This window comes from Panthera pardus, unplaced genomic scaffold (genome assembly GCF_024362965.1).
Source record: "Panthera pardus isolate Hobbes unplaced genomic scaffold, ASM2436296v1 HiC_scaffold_13, whole genome shotgun sequence".
NCBI classification, from domain to species: Eukaryota; Metazoa; Chordata; class Mammalia; order Carnivora; family Felidae; genus Panthera; species Panthera pardus.
This window is the reverse complement of record NW_026526688.1, coordinates 187962794-187981896: the sequence shown is the minus strand read 5'-3', so window position 1 is coordinate 187981896 and position 19103 is coordinate 187962794. Positions and strand designations below refer to the sequence as shown.

General features: G+C 37.5%; 1 protein-coding gene across 1 annotated transcript in view; it reads right to left on the bottom strand.

The window, feature by feature from the left end:
- Positions 1–8363, bottom strand: part of KCNIP4 (potassium voltage-gated channel interacting protein 4) — a 537043-nt gene extending 528680 nt beyond the window's left edge. The window contains exon 1 of the mRNA XM_019453907.2: positions 8176–8363. Coding sequence (XP_019309452.1) covers positions 8176–8275 — 100 coding nt within the window. The 5' untranslated portion in view covers positions 8276–8363. The remainder of the gene's footprint in view (positions 1–8175) is intronic.
- Positions 8364–19103: the final 10740 nt, after the last annotated feature.

Genomic DNA, 19103 nt, shown 5'->3' with positions numbered 1-19103 from the left:
CTGCTCAATAAATAATCATAAATGTTATTCACCATGAAAATAAGACGTTCCTATACAATAGTTTCAAGACAGAAAGTGAATGGTTTTTTGATTACAGTAACAAGTAGCACCAGAACCAGTTTTAAACCCAACCAAATCAATCAAAGACAACTTCTTATTAGTGGGAACCACTCTGTGGAAAGCCCAAAACCCTGTATAACATCAGCAGTGTCTGGCTCCAAGCAATTGCACCCTATAAGTATGGTTCGCACTTGCTTAGCAAGCAATGAATTCAACTTTTAGTTTCAGATATTGAGTGGTCACCTGCTTTCTTTGGAAAGAAAGGTGATGGTGCCTTGCCATAATGGCAAAACACACACATTGCTTATAACATCCTAGATAGGGTTCTAAGCTCGCAAACTCATGTGAAACCACACAGCAAACAGAAGAGGGAAATGCTATGATTATTCCCACTTAAGATATAAAGAAACCGAGGTAGAGAAGATTTGGGTGTTTACCCAAGATGGCTAATATGTGTTAGAACTGGGACTTAATTATTATTAAATCCAATTATTTTGGGCTTTAGAGTCTGTGCTCTTAATGTCTATACTCCAAGATCTCTCTGTAATAACTGAAATATACAGTTGGTACTGTTTCAGCAGTGAGATTTGTTTGATGATGAGTCTCCTGACCTGGTCAAATGCTTTTCAAATAATTACATCCCAAAACCTGGATGGTATGGGTGAATTTCAAACAGAGAGGCCAAGGTAGGCCTCTGTGAGAGAGTATAAGCAGCGAATAAAGTAAGGAGTTTAGCTTCCGTTTTTAATAATCAAAGTGATGAACAACTAGGATACCTGCCCTTGTGATTTGTATATGTTGCTACTGGGTATTAAGCCTGGGTCTTCTGTTATTCATCCACTGGGACACTGAATGGCTGTCAGGTGGTTAATACCGTCTACCACTAACTTAGACAAATCATCAAGTAGAAAACACCTTAATTTACAGCCAAGTTCCTCAGCTTAAGGATTCTTCGTGGTACTACCTACTTTTTAAATTTTTTTTAATTTAATTTTTCAAATGTTTATTTATTTTTGAGAGAGATAGAGACAGAGTGTGAGTGGGTGATGGGCAGATAGAAAGGGAAAGAGAATCCGAAGCAGGCTCCAGGCTCTGAGCAACCTGTCAGCACAGAGCCTTATGCGGGGCTCGAACTCACAAACCACAAGATCATGACCTGAGCCAAAGTCAGACACTTAACCAACTGAGCCACCCCAGTGCCCGGTACTACCTATACTTCAAATGATAAAACTATGCTGGAAATTAACTTACCATCAACGAAATCTTAGAATCCTTGAACTTTACAATTACTGGTCTGCTAGCAAAATAACTAACTTAGGAGAGCTATCCTTATTTTGGGTAAATATTCTGTGGAACTTAGGTCATATTCAAAGTTTATTTTCGGAGTATAATCCATTAGAATTTTTTCTCTGTAGAGAAGATTTCTGTCAAAAACAACTCATTTGGTAAATTGCTTAATCTCTCTGGGACTCAGTGTTTTCATCGACAAAATGATTGATTCCGAATTTGTAATTTCTGAAGAATTTCCATTTTATGAAGTCTTGATTAAGTTAGAACTTCAATATGTGATTTATAGATATGCCTTTCCCTTTTTCCCCTTCTTTCTTCATTTATTTTGGTTCATTGTCACAGTCGTGTTTTGATATAAATGCCTCTCCACAGAAGTAAAAAGAAATAAATCTTTTTTCGGGGCGCCTTGGTGGCTCAGTTGGTTGGGTGTTCGACTTTGGCTCGGGTCATGATCTCACGGTTAGTGAGTTCTAGCCCTTCATTGGGATCTGTGCTGACAGCTCAGGGCCTGGAGCCTGCTTTGGATTCTATGTCTCCCTCTCTCTCTGCTCTTCCCCTGCTCACACTCTGTCTCCATCTCAAAAATAAGTAAAGATTAAAAAAAAAAGTTTAAAAAAAGAAATAAAATTTTTAAAAAGGAACTGTTTTTTTTAATAGTCTATAGGTTTTATATTTGGTATGGCTTTTAGTTATCTGTGTACATTTTCTTCTTATTTTTGAATATTTATCTTCCGTAGTCATAGTGAACACCATTTGGATCAGTGCCACTCTGAAGATACTGGAACTAATTCAGATTCCTTCACTTATTCTCTTGTGACCTTGAGCAAATTATTAACCTCTCTGAATCTCCAGTTTATCTGCCTGCAAACCAGAAGTAACACCTGCAAACTGGTGTGGTTGATACGATAATTCCAGGGCATAGCATATGTAACCCTTCTTTCACCTGGTTTGTCCTATAGATCCTCAACTAAAGCAAGCTTTCTTCCTCCCTTGCCCTCTGCTCCCCATAAGAATAACCTGTGTTCTACTGCTTTATATTTGCTGATAAAGGCTGGAATACATTTTCTGTTGACCACCATCCCAATCAAGCTGAAAACCCCATTGAAGCTTATGTGATGCTCTAAATCATCACTGAATGCACCTAACCCCAAATCCTCCTCCAATATAAATCATCTTACTACCTTTGTTTATCTGTGTTCCAATCAATCCCCTCCATAAATCTCAGACCCTTTCATAAATAATCCCCTTCCCAGATTCAAGGTCTCTTCTTTACACTGTAGTATCTTATGTTGAGTTTTCTCCTTTTTCCAGAATCACCAGACCTTCTCTGTCCCATCTATTTCTAGCTGTCCCACCTGTTAGCCACAGACAAATCAAACAGAAACTAGGCTCAGTCTGAGAACAAATATGTATATCTACTTTCTCCTCATTTTTCACCTCAAAGCTGAATGAAAGACTGTACTTGACTTGACTGGAATTTAATGCAGATTCATTTATGTTACAAGATTTTGTCTTAATTATAAGATAGGTATTATACAATGTGAGTGATTAAGGGTATTCTGCATATAGAATGTGTTCAAGAGAGGCTAGTAGAAAAAGTTGATAGATACTTGACCTAACGCTCTATCCTTTTCACCAAATTCTTTGCCATTGCCATCATGCTTTAAATGTCCAGGAAGTTAAAGTTATAGACTAGGATATAAAGCCTTGTGGCCTGCATTTGACCTGCAGCTTTGTGACTTACTGGTTGAGTAACCTTGAGCCAAGTTACTTAGCCTCTGCAAGTGTAAGTTTTCTCATCTAAACTGAGAATAATAGTACCTACCTCAGAGGACTATGGTGTAGATTAACAAGATATTACTATGGTAATACAATGCTATGCACAGTTTTATAGTATATCATGTTTAACACTTGCCTTACATATAGGTAATCTTCAATAAAGCAAGACATTAATATTATTTATCATTATTTAATCTTATGGATTAAAAAAGATAATAACCCCAAATCACATGACTGTCAAAAGGCAAAACTGTGATCAGAATCCAAGCAAAATAACTCTAGATTCTCTGTGAGAATATACTGCCTCTGAATATACTAAGTCCTCTTCCTTAGTCACTTCTTAGACATTAATATTCTTGAGATAAAGCACATATTAACTATAAAACACCCTAAAGAAATTCAAATAATATAAATATTCCCTGTATTCCATTCTTAAGTGGTATAAAGAGTATGCTTCCATTTTATGATATCACCACATATTACGTTTATACTTCTTAAACACTACAGTTAAGCAAAACTTTTCTGATAGTCCAAGTACACATCGGTTTTGGCATCCCATTGCATTTAGGAAAGCAGAATGCCAGAAGAATTAAAAAAGAGTCTGCTCTATGACTTTCAATTAAGCTATGTGAGACAGAAATAATTGCCCCCTTCCAGGCATCTCCAGCCCCTTGGTCCTCATTAGACAACATCCAATGTATACACAGTCAGTACTGTTTTCCAGTTGACCCAATTTATTAACAGACCCAACATACCCACACTTCTGTCAACAGTACAGGATAATTAAGAACTTGGGTTCCAAAAATCCATCTTTGTGTATATGGCTAATACCTTGTTTAGAACTCTTGGGGAAACTTGTATTACAGTATTGCAGATATATGATAAATAAAGCGAGCTGAATAAGTACACAAGAAATTCTAATGTGCATACATTCTACAAAAGACTTAGATTATCAGTTAATTTCTTTTTTTGTCTTTTTATTGAAGACCATTACCAATAAAAGTGATTTTTTTTCCCAAGCCATGTGTGTGATTGCATTTTTGTAAAATTTTGCCTTTGACTAAGGTTGGTAGAAGGGAGAAAGATGACTTAGATTATCAGTTAATTTCTTTTTTTGTCTTTTTATTGAAGACCATTACCAATAAAAGTGATTTTTTTTCCCAAGCCATGTGTGTGATTGCATTTTTGTAAAATTTTGCCTTTGACTAAGGTTGGTAGAAGGGAGAAAGATGGTTCTTTCTTAATTCAGTAACTACCTCACCATGATTTAATGCATATTTGGATGAAAAGTAGATATTTTCACAGCCCATTGTTGCATAGAGATAATGAAATAGCTTTGCCATTAAAATTTTGATTCAATTTCTCCCTGGAATGCGTTAACAGAAAACCACTTTCATTTTTATAGCTGGAAAAGAGGCAATTTATTGTTGTGGGGTATTAGGAGTATTCCAAAGCAACATGAGTTGAGCTGCCTAAATTCTTCACTAAGAAGAGGGAATTTAAAAATTCAAAACATTGGCTTTCTGTGATAGCCTCAAAACTTTGCTCAAGTTAAAACTATAACTTTGCTCAAGTTAAAACAGCTGTATGCATACTGACCTGGTATTAAGATTACTTACTTTGCTTAAAAAAAAAAAAAAAAAGGAAAAACTTATGGAAATTTAACTGAATTACAAAAAACCAACAAACAGAACAAAACACCAAAACATAAAACTACTGACCTTTGTTAATAAATCATAACACGATGTGTTTATTTGTTATTAGAACTCCATGTAAGATTTGAGAAATTCTATCACAAGGATGCCTAAAATAGCAGTCCCAAATGTCAAAGTCTAGAGCTACAGGAAAGGACATTTCTCTATTCATTTGGAATACAATGAAAATCTCCCTGAGGTATGATGAATTATCCCACTATGGAAGAGGAAGAAAGACCAGTCTCATGGTTGCACTTCATATCAATTACAAAGTAGGCCATTGATACCTATTTCATAAGAAAGGATATGTATTATGTAAATGAACAATTTTAATTACCTGATACTCACAAACTTTTTGAAATGGAAAGTTCCATGGAGATTTTCAACTCCAGTTTTCTCAGTTTAGACAACAAAAGACGTAAAGTGGCTTATCCAAGGTTAGAAAACAAGCGTGTGGCAGGGGAGGGGTAAGAATCTGTATTCTTACTGTTGTTTCATTGTCTCATGTTAAATAATGTCACCTGCTAAACGCAACTCTTTTTTTGTTTATAAATATAAGCCATGGATGTATGTGTAGCGTTATGTGTTTATGCACATCACACATAGACTGGCACAGAAGGACCCAGGACATCCAGGACCTAATCCCCAGTTCTTCCACAAAGAATGAGAACTCAAAGTACTCCAAGACAACCAAATACAAATATTTCAGACTTTAATGTTACCAATTTATTCTGAAGTCCATTTACTCTCTCTATATTTAAAGCAAGATAGTAACTACATTATGCAGACATAGTATTATATGTGCCCTTGAGAACACAATGCGTGTTGCATATACAATAACACAAAAAGAAAAAAAAACTGCATTCTGAATGATAACTACATTGTAGAACAGTTATAACGTTACAAGAAAAGGTTTAATAGTTTAGGGGGAAAAAATCAAAATCATCCTCACAGGGCTTTAAGTTAGGTTCAGATTTTTCTACTTAGTATTCAAATTTATTTAATAGGACTCTTGAGCAGACAGAACGAAGAAAGGTGAAAGAAATCATTATCCCCAACCTAGATATGTAAAATGGTGGGCAAGGAAGAAAATTCCTATGTGAAAATAAACCTGAATGAAGTGAGCATCAGTGTTTGTTTCTAAGAAAGCTCTAGAGAATCTGTTAGGAGGCTATTTTGATATTAAATACTGTTTACCATTTTCATTAATTAATATTGGGCTGTAACTTTAGAGTGTGCACATTCTGATCTATAAATTCACACTATATACAATAAAATATAACAATTCAGTCTATTCATTTGTTTTACATCTCCAGTAAGCAAAGTATGCGGCCAACTTAAATCTTGTTTTGAAGGTTTTTCTGATTCTCACATTCACTTGGGATATAAGTCCTATACAAACTTCAAAATGGAAAGCACTATTACTCTCTGTTTCAATCAAATTTTACAGATTAAATATAATTCATCCTTCAGGTGGTTATCAACGTTTTGCCATTTCAAAATGTTTTCTAAAAACAGTGGACACAAATCAGATATAAATTTTTACTGAAGTTTATGACAGAGCACATTCTCTCCATACCATTAGTACAATATTAGCTTGGAAAATGCTGATAGGGTAAAATATAGATAGAATGCAAGAAAGAAACTGTTCATACGAATCAGTACAATTTGGAATGCAAGTAATAAAGAAAAGGAAAAACAAATAGTTTCTTAGAGGTTAGAAGCCTTTAGAAGAAGGAAACACCTGGTCTCGTTTGGGAGCGTGAATGTTTGTGCTCCTGAAACAAAACTAATATTACAGTAGATTTCATCCCCAAATCCAGAGTAAAAGCCCTCAACAAAAGAGTTTCAAGAATGGGCACACACCATCTATAAAATCAGGTAAAACAAATCCCTCAATGTGGCTAGAAATACTGACACTATTTCATGTTCCTGTCAGACTCAGAATATAAAACAAAACACAACAAAAAACGTAAACAAACAAACAAACCCAAACTAGTCCATTAAAATGGGAGGTCCCTGTCACATTTGCCAGGTAAAATAACACATAGAAATGAACAGAGAAGCCAAAACAAGTGATTGCTTTTATAACAATGAACAAGATAAAGTCCATTTTAAAGAACTCTCCACACTTCCGGAATTTAGGAATTATCTTCTTTTTGGCACTATGAAAGTTTCCATCACAGAAGGCTCCAAGAAGTATTCTGCAAACTCACTTTAAAATTACTTTAGCAAACCTTGCTTTCCACCATCCCTTACCCCACAAGGAGTTATGGATGTAGGTTTCTGATAACCTACATCAGAGTGACACATATACTGTAATTTGATGTTTGCTATTTGTAAATGTAATCATGTCACATGTGGTAGTCTTTCTCTGGAGGGCTGGATTAGTTGTGGATATAAATACATTTACAACATATTTGCATTTTTGCTCAAGTTTAAAATCTGAAGCAACAAGAATACCAAAGCATAGCCATGCCAAATATCACCCAAGGATGCTTTTGGAAATTGCTCTGACAACTTTAGAGAAACAGTTAACTAGCTGTATGCAAACATGCTCTCAAATGTGTTGCGAGCAATAAGAAAACAATAATCTAAATTTACTCAGATTCTCAAAGAAACATTTAATCCGGAAAAAATACAGCCAAGAACACACCTTATTTTTTTAAGAAAGAGATGATTGCTAAGGAGAATAGGAGAATGAGCCTCTGATGAATGTAAACAGCAAGACTTGAAATACATTGGCCGTTTGGAATCTGTGTTAAAGTCCTTCGTAAGTTGGGGACTCTTCCCCTTAGCCTCTACGTTGAAATGTGAAAAGGTAATATTATAAATACTTCTCAAGACAACCTTACAAAAAGCTTGTCATTCTTAGGCTCTAATCTTAAACCATAAGAAATTATAATAAATGTCTGTTTTCATTTGATGAATGCATTTGCCTAGCAACAACAACAGCAGAAAAAAAAACCCAGACCTTACAACATACTCAAATAAAATTGCTGATGCAATAAAAGGGGATATTAGATTAAACAAACTCTAACATCAATATGGACTAGATGCTCTCAATATAACAGACATACCAATCAGTAACATTTAATTTCCTCAATTTTGGTTTCCACATTTTGATTCAAAGTGGTTCTCAGAGTCTTAATGTTCTGCTCTGAAAACATTACTGAAACTTACAAAAAGTTTATTTTATTCATCTTCCCTACTCTGAAAGACCTGCCTGTCTGCCTGTCCATCCCAGAGTAACATTTCTCTGATCCCATTTCAGGTGCCTTTTACATTCACTTAAGAAATTTTTATTGCAAAACAGAGAATTTTTAGAAGTCACTAAAAAGCACTCCCTTACCTTCTAAACCTGCTTCAATCAGCCCAAACTGTTCCAATAATTTAACAAAAAGCACAATGACGATCAGAACTGCTATCATTTCAAGCCCTTCCAAGTTCATGGTCAGCTAGGTCATGGTCCGACCACAGCCAGTGAGAAGTGCTCCTCTGCCTGGCTTTCTTTGTAAAGCCATTAAACTACATTAAGAAGGCTACTGCCAGAGGAGAAGGGGAGGAGGAGAGGTTGAGAGAGAGAGAGAGAGAGAGAGAGAGAGAGAGGATGAGAGAGAGAGAGAGAGAGAGAGAGAGAGAGAGAGAGAGAGAGAGGCGCGAGATGGAGAGGCTGAGAGAAAGGGCGTGAATAAGAGAAATGCATCCATCCTGTCTACTGTAGCAGAGGCCAGAAGTGGCAGCCGGATTAAGTGGGGCCTGTCGGAATTATCGGCTTCCTTGTTATCACTCTTACACAGAGAGACAGTCACGCATGAAGTAACGCGCAGATCACCCGAAGACCCCGAGGTCACCAGGACGGTCCCGAGGAAAGACGACGCGCATGGCAGTGATGGCTCCGCGGCTCCAGGACCCGCGCTCCCGCTGGTGGCTTTGTTGGGCTGGTCAGTTGCCTTGGAAACGGAAACTAAGCAAGGGCAGGACTCCCATTGCAGACAGCCACCAAGCTCGGCATCTTGAAATAGGAAGAAAAAGCCTGAAAATGCCGAGAGGTAGAGTGACAGCTTGGATTCGGCTGCTTCAGAAACACTGTTTACTAGTCAGGAAAAGCAAGTGTGTGTTTTGCCCCAACTAGCTGAGTGCGGAGAGAAATGGGGCTTTAGAGAGTCGTTCAGGATTTACTTTCTTCTCAAAGAGATGCCTTATGCTAGGACTCGATCTGAGTCACTGTGAACTAATATTCTCACTTGAATAATACCTATCATACTGTGTCAAAGCCTGAGTATAATAAACTAATAAATATCCCTAATATTTGTAAATTTTAGACTTTAGCAGTTATCTTATGCATTAGCCCATCGCTATTCGATATGACAAAATATATACTTCTTTACAATGTGTACTTCCTATGCTTGTTTTTTTTTTTTAATTGATATTGATAAATTTAGAGCCAGAAAAAGTTTGAGAACAACAACCAAAAAATCAGAAACAAAACTTTGGCGTTTCTGTCTTTATCTTGCACAATCATTTCATTCCCCTTCCACCCCATTACTGCCCATATAGATCAGGCCTACGTTAAAATACAGAACTTAAAAACAAAAACAAAAACAAAAACAAGAGTTAGAAAGCATCTCAGAAAGCCAATTCATAGATGAACAAAACTGAGGGCCAAGAAAGAGCACGGAAGGGCAGACAAAAGCAGGACACGGTAGAATTCAGGTGTCCCTAACTGCTGGTTGGCTTTTAAGGCAACGTAGTATAATGGTTCAGAGTCTGGACTCCAGAGCCAGAATGCCTAGATCACATGTATTACCCTTTTTAGCTGTGCAACCTTGGACAAGTTACTTAACATCTCCATGCCTTAATCTGCTCATCTGTATAAAAGGTGATGATGATAGCATCTTTCTCATGGGACTGTTGAGGGACTTAATGAGTAATACTTCCAGAACAGAGAGAGTGTTCAATCACTACCAGTTCTTATTTTTATCACAAGTCTCTCCACGCTTGATTCATACCACACAGGGTTGCCAAAGTAGTCACTCTAGGATGTAGCCCTCATCTTATCATTCCCTTAATCAAACACCTTCCATGGGATTAGTCGCCTACTGAAAAACAGTCCAAGTTCTTTTGAACAGCATCCTGGTCCTTCTATGATCTGAGACCAGCTGGAAAATCGCACCTCATGGGCACTACTTCTGTATATCACCCTATCTGACAGCTCAGCTTCCTTCTCCCAAACTCACTCTGAGCTTCTCCGTCTCCAGCCTTTGTTCAAAACACGGTATCTATCTGGAAAGTCCTTTCTCTGCCTGTCAAGTTACTAAAACTCTCCCAGAAAACTTCAAGCAGAATTGTAGGAAAGCTCTTCCTTTTTTTGTGTGTTTTTACAGTACCTTTTCCTCTTATGATACGTTATATTACAGTCGAGCACACATCTTCACAATTTAAGAGTAAGCTTCTAGAAGGCAGAAATCATGCCTTCTTTACCTTTATGTTCCTCACATGCCTCCGTGGAAGGCACTTTATAGTTCACAGACATATGGAATGGAATAGATACATGTTGGATAACAACAGTCACTATTAATTGGGTAATTACCATATACCAGATCCTTTACATACATTGCTTTTCCCTCTTAGCCACTTGGAAAACAGGCATAATTAGATAAGATTTATAGAGAAGCACTAAGCCTCAGAGAGTTTAAATAGCAGGCTCAAGGTCATACCACTGGTGAGTAATAGGACCAAGATTCAAACTCTGATCGTTCAACTCAAAGCCCAATATTTTTCCCATTATTCTACACAGCTTTAAACCAATTAAAAACCCAAACATCGGCACAAATAGTTGTCAGCCCAGAAATGCAGGTTGTACCCAAAATGATCCTTGCAAACTATTCTGTGACATTCTAATTAATCCACCAGCCCCTATAACTTTGCAACATAAGAAGTTTCCAAACTAGTAGTTAAGTGAATTCCTGGACCCTTCTTCCTGCTTTTTCACAGGATTATCATTACTTAAACATATATCACCTCTGGTGTCCAGAGGGGCTTGTTCTATGTTTTTTCTACCCAAGGGAACCCAGTAGAGCCCTTCAGCTTGCACTGTAAATGAAAGCCAATGATCAGGTCCTTTATGTTCATATTTAAAATTGATGTCCTGGCAACAAAATCAAAACTACACACGTGGCATTACATCAGACTGAAAAGCTGCTGCACCAAAAAGGAAACCATCAACACATGAAAAGGCAACCTACATAATGGGAGAAAATATTTGCAAATCATATATCTGATAAAGGGTTAATATCTCAAAAACGTAAGAAAGTCATACAACTAAATAGCAAAAGAAAGAGAAGAAAGATAGAAAAAAACCCAAATAACTTGATTAAAAAAATGGGTAAAAGTCCTGAATAGACATTTTTCCAAAGGAGACATACAGATGATCAACAGGCACATGAAAAGATGCTCAACATCATTAATTACCAGGCAAATGCAAAGGAAGACTTCAGTGAGGTATTACCTTACACCCGTTAGGACAGGCATTATCAAAACGATAAAAGATAACGAGTGTTGGCAAGGATGTGGAGAAAAGAGAACTTTTGTGCACTGTCGGTGGGAATCTAATTGGTGGTGCCATGACGGAAAACAGTATGAAATTTCTTCTAAAAATTAAGAATAGAATCACCACATAATTCAGCAATCCCTGTTTTGGGGTACATACCCAAGGGAAATGTAATCAGTTCATCAGCACCTGCACTCTCATGTTCATTGCATCATTACTCACGATAGCCAAGACATGGCAACAACCTAAGAGTCTGTTGATGGATGAATGGAGAAAATGTGATAAGCATGCACACACACACACACACACACACACACACACACTGCCAAGCACTGAGCTAAGCACATTGGCTGTCCTGCCCTCTCAACAACTCCTTGAAGAAGATCCAGATTTCATTGTCACAGATGAAGAAACAGAGCCTTGGGAAGAGTTGGTACATTGTTCCACGTCCCAAAGCATCAGAAACCATTCAGGCTGGTAGCTGTATACTGACTTTCAGGACCTTCCCCAGGACTTGATAGCAACCAGGTATACACTAAGAACTTGATAAATGCTTCCCTTCACTAACATATAAACATCACTGAGGTAAGTAGCCAACACTTTATTAGGAGCTTTGAAAAGACTGCTTGGCCTTCCTGGATTGATGCAATTTTAGATGCAAGTGCCCCAGCCCTGAGAGTGGAGTGGGGAGGGATGGAGGTGATGCAGAAGTGAGAGAAGGGAACGCTGGCATGACAATTTGCCAAAAGCTTCTGCATGGCATTCTCTCAAGAAACTAATGAGGAGGGTGAGAGGCAGATTCAGTCTCACTGCTTGAAAGAGGGTTCAACAAAACAACGTTGGGGAGTCGCTCAATGTCTACTGTCACACGAAGATTTCCTTGGCCTGGCCCCAGAAAAATAAACACACTTAATTAGAGACACTTTTGCACTTCAGAGCATATCACTAAAGTGCAGTTTATTCAAAATCACCAGTTCCTGGCAGAAATGAACCCATTTCTGCTTTGTTTTCTGCAATATGTCTTTGGAAGGAAAACAATATTTCCTTCTAAAATGAGAGATGAGGCTGCCCTTTTGTGAACTAAGGCAGAGAAGCAAGAGATTCTGCTTATTTGTAGTTTTTATTATTGCAGGTTGGGGATGGTATTAACTGGAGGGAAAGGGGAGAAAGGCTTCTCCATACCCTAGTCTCAGAGCCTCAACTAGTTGGCCTGGTCAAAACTAAACTTCATTCCATTTATTTCTGATTATTTGTCATTTATTTATTTGTTAGATTTTTGGTCTAGGTACCATACAAGGGTGTATGGGCAATAGAAATCCTCTCCCCTGTCTTTGCAAAGCTTAAAAATCTACTAAAACAAAATTTAGATGATAATAGCTAATATTGTTAGGAAAATCTATTTGACACAGAATAGTGAACTAAGCTCTTTATATGGATTCTTTCACAGTATCCTCATATACACCCTATGAGATGGGTGCCATTTTCGTTTCCATTTTACAGGAGGACATTGAGGAACAGAGGGTTTAGTAGATCATACCAGGAAATATCCAACCCAGGATTTAAACTCAGGGCTGACCCCAGAGATCATAATCAGATAGTGTTTTAAGTATAAATGTAAATAAATAAAATCCATGGCAGCATCTGGTGGAAGCATTTAAGCAAATATGGAAAGTACCACTTAGGTTTGAGTGGCAGCGGGAGGTTGGAGAATGGAACCGAGATCAACTTTACTGCATAGGGCTTACACCATACACATATTAGGTGGTGACTTTTTTTTTTTTTCTTTTCCACAGCAAGGGCAGTCTGCATTGCATGACCCCTGGGGACTAAGACTAGTCTTGGCAGAGAACTTGCCCAGAGCCTGGAAAATACTCAAAGCTAGCCATTTCACTTGTCCCAATGCCCTCATGACATTTCTTCTCTCAGTTTTCAGGCCATCTCCCATTCTGACATGCAAAATGAGCACCCTTTGCCTGCCTCTAACTCATTTCCCTTCTTTGGTAGTTATTTGATCCACAAGAAGCCTGGCTAAATCCTGTGACTGAGTGAATAGGGAGGTTATTTGGATTTTCAAAATGAGCTGAAGTAAAACCAAGCAGCAAGGCATCAAATGAGGAATTTATTTCAGTAATAATATTGTGAAGGAATAATGACCCACATTCATGGAAGTGGAAGGATAATGCAGAGGTTAGGAGCATGCTTGAGTTCAAATCCCAATTTTGCCATTTTAGAGCTCCATGACTTTGGGCAACTTGCTAAGATGATTCATGCAAAGCACTCAGGACAGACACTGGCACATTGTAAATGTTCAATAAATGGTACCTATTATTGTTAATATTTATTGAGTCCTTGTCACATATCAAGTACTGTTCTTTTTTTTAAATTTTTAAAAAATGTTTATTTATTTTTGAGAGAGAGAGACAGAGTACAAGCAGGGGAGGGACAGAGAGAGAGAGTAGGAGCCACAGAAACCAAAGCAGATTCCAGGCTCTGAGTTGTTATCAGCACAGACCGGACACGGGGCTCAGACTCAGGAACTGTGAGATCATGACCTGAGCTGAAGTCTGACGTTTAACCCACTGAGCCACCCAGGATCCCCTCAAGTACTGTTCTAATTGCTTTCCGTGAATTATCTCAATAAATCCACAGAACAACTTAATTAGCTAAATACTGTTATTATTTCTAGCCACGATGTGGATAAGAAGTTGTGAGGTGTCTTCAGGTGAGTTGGGATTCTAAAGAAAACACACTGCTCACATTCACCCATCAAGATTACCACCATCTTCACCACAAGTAATATAGGAATAATTTATCCATTTATAATGAACTTGGCTTTTAAATAACTCTTCTTAAGAAAACTACTATCCAGGTATCCCTGTTGCAAATTATATATATAGATAATTATATATATATATATAGAGAGAGAGAGAGAGAGAGAGAGAGAGTTATATATATATATATAATTATCTATATTATCTATATAATTATTATCTATATTATTATATATCTATATTATTATAATTATTATATATTATTATATATAATATATATTATATATATTATATATCTATATATTATTATATTATCTATATAATTATTATCTATTTATATTATCTATATAATTATCTATATTAAGATGATATATTAAGATTAGGATCTATTATATATATAGATAATTTTATATATATATAGTTATATACATATAATTATATATATATATAGATAATTTTATATATATATAGTTATATATATATATAATTATCTATATATATATATAATTATCTATCTATATATATATAGTTATATATATAAATACACACACACACATACATACATACATATACACACAGCATTGAAATAACTTTCCTGGGCACTGGTTTTTGACAACATCTTAGTCACCTTCCCTTCTGGAACACTCCACATAACGAACAGATACAGTGATGTGTCAGTGTATCATCAGACTACAGACTCTACTCAGGTTCATCTGTGTTTTCTAAGGGTTCTGTCATCTGCTGAGGAAATTCCCCTTCAAGGACATATTCTCCTCCGTCAGTCTCATCAACTCCACCGATGCATCACACTCAACATTCCATGATTAGGCAATATCCTCAGTGGTAAAGAAGCAACATTATACCAGGATTCACCAGACAACGCTGACCTCAGGATGAATAGCAGAAGCAATCTACTAAGTGGCTGAAGGTAGTTAAAAGGAGGAACAATAGGCAGTGATTCAGATACACTGTGAAGCTGTACCTTAGCGCATCTTTACAGGACTGAGGGTAAATGGGGGAAGTTGTAAATAGTAGTGATAGTATCCAGCAATGGCAAGAAAGAACAGGGAGCTGCTATATGTATATATTAACTGGTGGTGCTCAAAATTTAGCATGCATCAGAATTACTTAGAGATCCTCTTAAAAGTGAATCCTCATGGGGTGCCTGGGTGGCTCATTCGGTTAAGCATCTGACTCCAGCTCAGGTCATGATCTCAGGGTTTCTGAGTTTCAGCTCACATCAGGCTCTGTGCTGACAGCTCAGAGTCTGGAGCCTGCTTCAGATTCTGTGCCTCCCTCTCTCTGCTCCTCTCCCACTTGTGCTTTCTCTCTCTCTCTCTCTCTCTCTCTCTCTCTTTCTCTCAAAAATAATAAACTAAAAAAAAATTAATCCTCAGACTTTCCCCAGAGATTCTGATTTAGTAGGTCTTGGGTACAGCCCATGAATCTCCTTTTCAATCAAACATTTCAATGATTCTAATGCAGGACTTCTCTGGACCGCACCATGAGAAACACTGCATTAATCTGCTCAAACACTCTCACCCAGTAAGTAACACAGCCTCCAGGAAGACATTTCCCCAGCTTATTAAAAACTAGCCGCGACTCACACCTTTCACAAATTCGTCATGGTTAAGAATAGATAGGCGCTCCATCAGTTTCTCAAACTTCTCTACAAAGTTTGTTCTTCTACCAGAAGTAAGATATTTTTAAATCGTTTGTGAACAGATACACGTTTCCATTCCATGTTGTCAAAGTATTGTTTGATGACTCATTCTCTGAATCCATCGCAAGTTTCTTTCACCAGGGAGCTTCAGATGCAACGTAAATGGAGAGAGGACGATAAACCTTTTCACGCTTCTCTGCGTTGCTACATATCCTAGTTCCTTTCTTGAATCTACCCCTAAACATCCCTCTTTTAGCTCCAAATGCAGGCACCTAAGTGAGGGACAAGACTGAGACACAGTCATCCTAATAACCCAGCAAAGTGAAATAAATAGCAATTGATGAATGCCGATGTTCGGAAGCGTGAAGCTGATTTAGATAAAGTAGATATTTTAGTTGGAAATCTAATAAAAAAACAAAACAGCAGCCACATGGAGCCTCTTCCCATAACTCCACTGTGGATAATCTTTATCTAGATCAATACTGTAAAGTAACAAAAGACACAAACTTGTCTGATGCTTAACTCATTTATTAAGAAATTATCTAAGTCTCAGATAATTGAAACAGGATTATTTATGTGATCATTAAACCCAGGGCAATTTCTACAGATTTTAGCCCTGCTTAACGGAAATCTTAGCGGAGATATATATTTAGCCAGATTTCATTCCAAATATTATTCCTTCCAACAAATTATTCCTCATTACAGTTGATATGTTGTATTTCCTCACAGTAATAGAGTATAAAAATGGTTTGTCATTTTCTTTCTCTGCACCAAAGAAATAAAAATATGAAAAATAATACACAACAATTTCCTTGACAATTATTCATGTTACTTTTATGTTGTAGTTTAATTACTAAAAACTCCAACTTAATTACTTTTTAATAAACTTGCTTTTCAAAAAGAATATTTCAAATACAATAGCCATAATATTTATATCATGCTAGAACCAAATTTTGTGCAATAATAAAGTGTATATTTCATGTGAAACACACATACAGACTTGCCATTAGTAGGACCACACTGAAAAGAAAAATTATCATCAATGTAATGGAAATATAGCTTCTTAAATAACAAAATGGCCCCAAAGAATGAAAGATTAACTTTTATAGATAACTGAATGCACACTATGTTAAACGTATATATAGCCGTCAGCAGATTAAAACTTTTTTGAAGGGTCATCAAAACAAGTCTGTCAAGGGGTGCCTGGGTGGCTCAGTGGGTTAAACTCTCAAGACTTGATCTCAAGGTCTTAAAATCAAGCCTTTGGGCACTGTGCTGAGCTGCCCCTTCCCAACTTGTACCCCTGCGCACGTGTGCGTGCGTGTGCATACAACCTCTCTCTAAGAAAAAAAAAAAGTCAGTCAAGCAATACCTGCTGGTTTTGAGGACAGCACCTCTCTGAACTGTGCCATTAGTACATGCATGTAGTAGGTTTCCACTGCTGAATGGTTAATGATTACAAACTGACTTAGACCAAGACAAATTTATATCTCACAGTTCTATGGATGAAGAGTCTGATCATGGGTTATCTGAGCCCTCTACTCAAGCTTAAATTAAAGTTTAAGCTGAGGCTATGATCATATCTGAGGCTCTGTCGGGATCTGCTTTGAGACCACTGGTTGTTCACAGAATTCATTGCCTTGTGGATGCATGACTGAGGTCCCTGTTTTCTTGCTAGCTGTAGGAAAGGGACCACTCTCAGCCCCCAGAAACTGCTTTTGGTTCTTTGCTCTCTCTACAACATGGCAATTTGCTCTGTCACCGCTAGTGGGAAAATCTCTCTTATGTTTCAAATCTTGCTGACCTCTTTTCAGGGATAACTTGGTTAGATTAGGCTCATCTGTGATAGTCCCTCTTAGGATGATAAAATTCTGTTAATCCTCTTCCTCTTCTGACCTATCCACAGTCTACATTGTTGTCAGAGTGATAGAAGCATGTTATTCTCTGGCTTCGATTTTCAGTAGTATGTCACCGACTACAGAATGGAATCCCCAAACCATAGCAAGGCCCACAAAGTCCCTCCCAACCTTCTGGGGAGCTCTCCCGCCTCATCTCCTGACATATTTTCTTCACACCCTGTGTTCAAGTCATGCTGAACTATTGCTGTCGCCAAACTCTCAGGCCGGTTTCTCTAATCCCTCCCTTTTCCTTCTGAGAAATTCTTTTCCATCATTTAAGAATCAGCTTAAATGTTTTCACCTGAGTGGGGTCTCTCACAAGTCCCTTCCTCAACAAGATTGATCCCCTTCTTCTTTCTTCTTTGTACTTAATTATGATCATTTCAAGGTTTATGAGCTGGTTGACATAACTATCTCCTCTATGAAACTATGAGTGCTTGAGAGGAGGGATCATATCCATCCTTCTGTACTCAGTACTTATTCATGTGCTTGGGATACATTGGTTGATCAGTAAAAGTTATAGCAAAGAAAGGAGGGTAGGAGGAGAGGAAGGAAAGAAGGAAGAAACAAATGGTATGCTACCTGTAGGGCAGGATTTAAGCCACATGCATAAGCCTCCAACAAAGAATCACCATATCTAGAACCCCACCGTTAATGATTTAATTTTTTTCACATTAAGTATTCCAGGGGTCCTAAAAAGAACTTAAATGGCAGAAAAAAATTAATCTCTAACACCTTGGTGTGAAAAAGAGTTTCATTCATCACATCTGTGCAGGAAAAGTGAGACCACTGGAAACCTGACAACTTGATGCCTGATGACACTAATGCATGAAGAAGGAGATATTTTAAGAACCAGTCTCTTAGCAAGTATGAAGCTCATCCAATGGAATAGCTAGGCAAATTGGAAAATTCGGAGTGATTCTAAAACCATCCGGAGGTTTAAGACAATCACTGATCCACAAAATTGTGCCTTTTCCCCCTGTTTTCTATTAAATTTTTACTCTATTGAACAAATTTGTTTTCTTGAAATAATTATTTACTGGCCACTACCCTCACTTCATTGATGCAGCCTCCCAAACTTTTAAAGCAACTCTATAGTGGTCAGCTTCTGAACTGGGAATGACTAGCTTTCATATATTCCCTTTCTTTAGGACCCTCCCCACCCCCCCGCTTCATGTGGTACTCTCCTCTCCAGGGTAACATCAGTTTGCTCTTGTGATCTGTGCAGGCCTTCACTCTTTGTGGATGGCCAACCATTCCGGAGACACTGGAAAGGTGGCTCAGGCTTCTTGTGGGATGGAAATGTTTGTCATAAGCAAGAAGAAAAATTTGCATCTGATCTAGGTACTGAGTATTCACACTGCTTTTACAATATCTTGAATTTGGTCAAACTCA